At 67.1% G+C, this 1,436-nt stretch overlaps 1 protein-coding gene across 1 annotated transcript in view; it reads right to left on the reverse strand.

The window, feature by feature from the left end:
- The window catches only part of LOC102773829, a 37,701-nt gene that overhangs the window by 18,032 nt on the left and 18,233 nt on the right, over positions 1 to 1,436 (reverse strand). The window contains exon 6 of the mRNA XM_015565801.1: positions 72 to 707. Coding sequence (XP_015421287.1) covers positions 72 to 707 — 636 coding nt within the window. The remainder of the gene's footprint in view (positions 1 to 71; positions 708 to 1,436) is intronic.

Raw genomic sequence — 1,436 nt, forward strand, 5'->3', positions numbered from 1 at the left:
GCCCGCCCTCTCCTACCCAGGGACGAGGGACCCTCCGTGGACAGGGAGGCCTCCCCCTGTGGAAGAGGCACAGGGAGGTCCCGCCTGGGCCGAGGGCAGGAGGCGGCGGCCTGGGGTCCGGAAGCCCCGCGTGTGTCCTGCAGGCCTCCTAGGGTGCCAGCACCGTCCTCCAAGCTGGGGTCCTCCTGGCTTCCCTGCCGCTGCCGGCACCTGTCCCCGAGGTCCTCCTCCTTCCTGCCCCGCGTCCTCCTCGTCCCCCACGCCTCCACTCTCCACTCTGGGGCTCCTCCCCGCTCCTCCCCAGGGCCGCTCAGATGGCCTGTCCCTGTCCCTGTCCCAGGAAAGCAGTGGTGAGAAATCTGTGGGGTCTCCCAGCAGAGGGGGGCACCGTGGCTCCTTGTTGGGAGGTGGTCCATGGCTCGGGGAGCAGGCAGGGGCCCGACGTCCAGCCCCTGTTGGATTTGGGGCTCTTCTGGAAACACCGCCTGGAGCAGCAGGGCAGCGGGGCCACCGGCGGGCCCCCAGGGAGGGAGCACGGACGTCTGCACCAGGAGGAGGGACTCCTGGGCTGGGGCGGCTGCTGGCCTCTGCGTGGAGATCCAGGCCAGCTCCTCGGGGAGGAGGGAGGCGTCGGTGCTCTGCCCCGAAGGGCAGCCACAGAGCAGGAGGAGAGTCTGTCCATGCAGGGCGGGCTCAGCCGGAGCAGGCTAGGAGGGAAGAGACGAGGGGGTGGGAAACAGCCCCTCTGCCACGTATCCCCCTCTGTCCCCGTCTCCTCATGTCCTGGGACCTCCACACCAGCCACATAGGCCTCCCTAACGCACCCCAGGACCTTTGCACCTGCTCTGCCCTCTGCCCAGAATGTCCTTCGCCCAGAGCCCTCCTGGCTCGCCTCGCGCTCCGTTCACATCTCACCTCACAAGGTGCTTCCTCAGAAGGGCCTCCCCGAGCACGTCCACTCCCTGCCCACTGAGGCCGCTTTCTCCCTGCACAGCACCCCACCCCACCCCGTTACAGTCTGTGTGCGAGGGTGCCACTCCTCTATTACCCCGTCCTGTCCAATACGGTGGCCACGGGCTTTAGGGGGCTTTTCAAATGGGAAACAAAATGAGAGTCAGCGTTCGGTTCTGCGGTCACAGCGGCCGTGTCACTGCTCAGCCCCCGTGTGGCCCGAGGTTGCCATAATGCACAGCATGGGTGCAGAAAGGGCGGCACCCCGGAGGTTCTGGGGCAGTGGGTGTGGACTGCTCCCCGAGGCAGGGACCCTGGCCTGGAAGTGCGGGCACATAGGGCTCCATCGATGCTTTTAAATGCATTGTCGCAGTCTGTATTCAGTACGTTTCCAGAGAGGAGGACTGGCCCCGCTCACAGGGCTGACCCAGCTGGGCTGGGCCGCGACCTGCAGGGAGGGAGGGGCCCTCGGGCTCCCAGGTGAC

The sequence above is a fragment of the Myotis davidii genome, unplaced genomic scaffold (genome assembly GCF_000327345.1).
Source record: "Myotis davidii unplaced genomic scaffold, ASM32734v1 scaffold960, whole genome shotgun sequence".
In the NCBI taxonomy this organism is placed as follows: Eukaryota; Metazoa; Chordata; class Mammalia; order Chiroptera; family Vespertilionidae; genus Myotis; species Myotis davidii.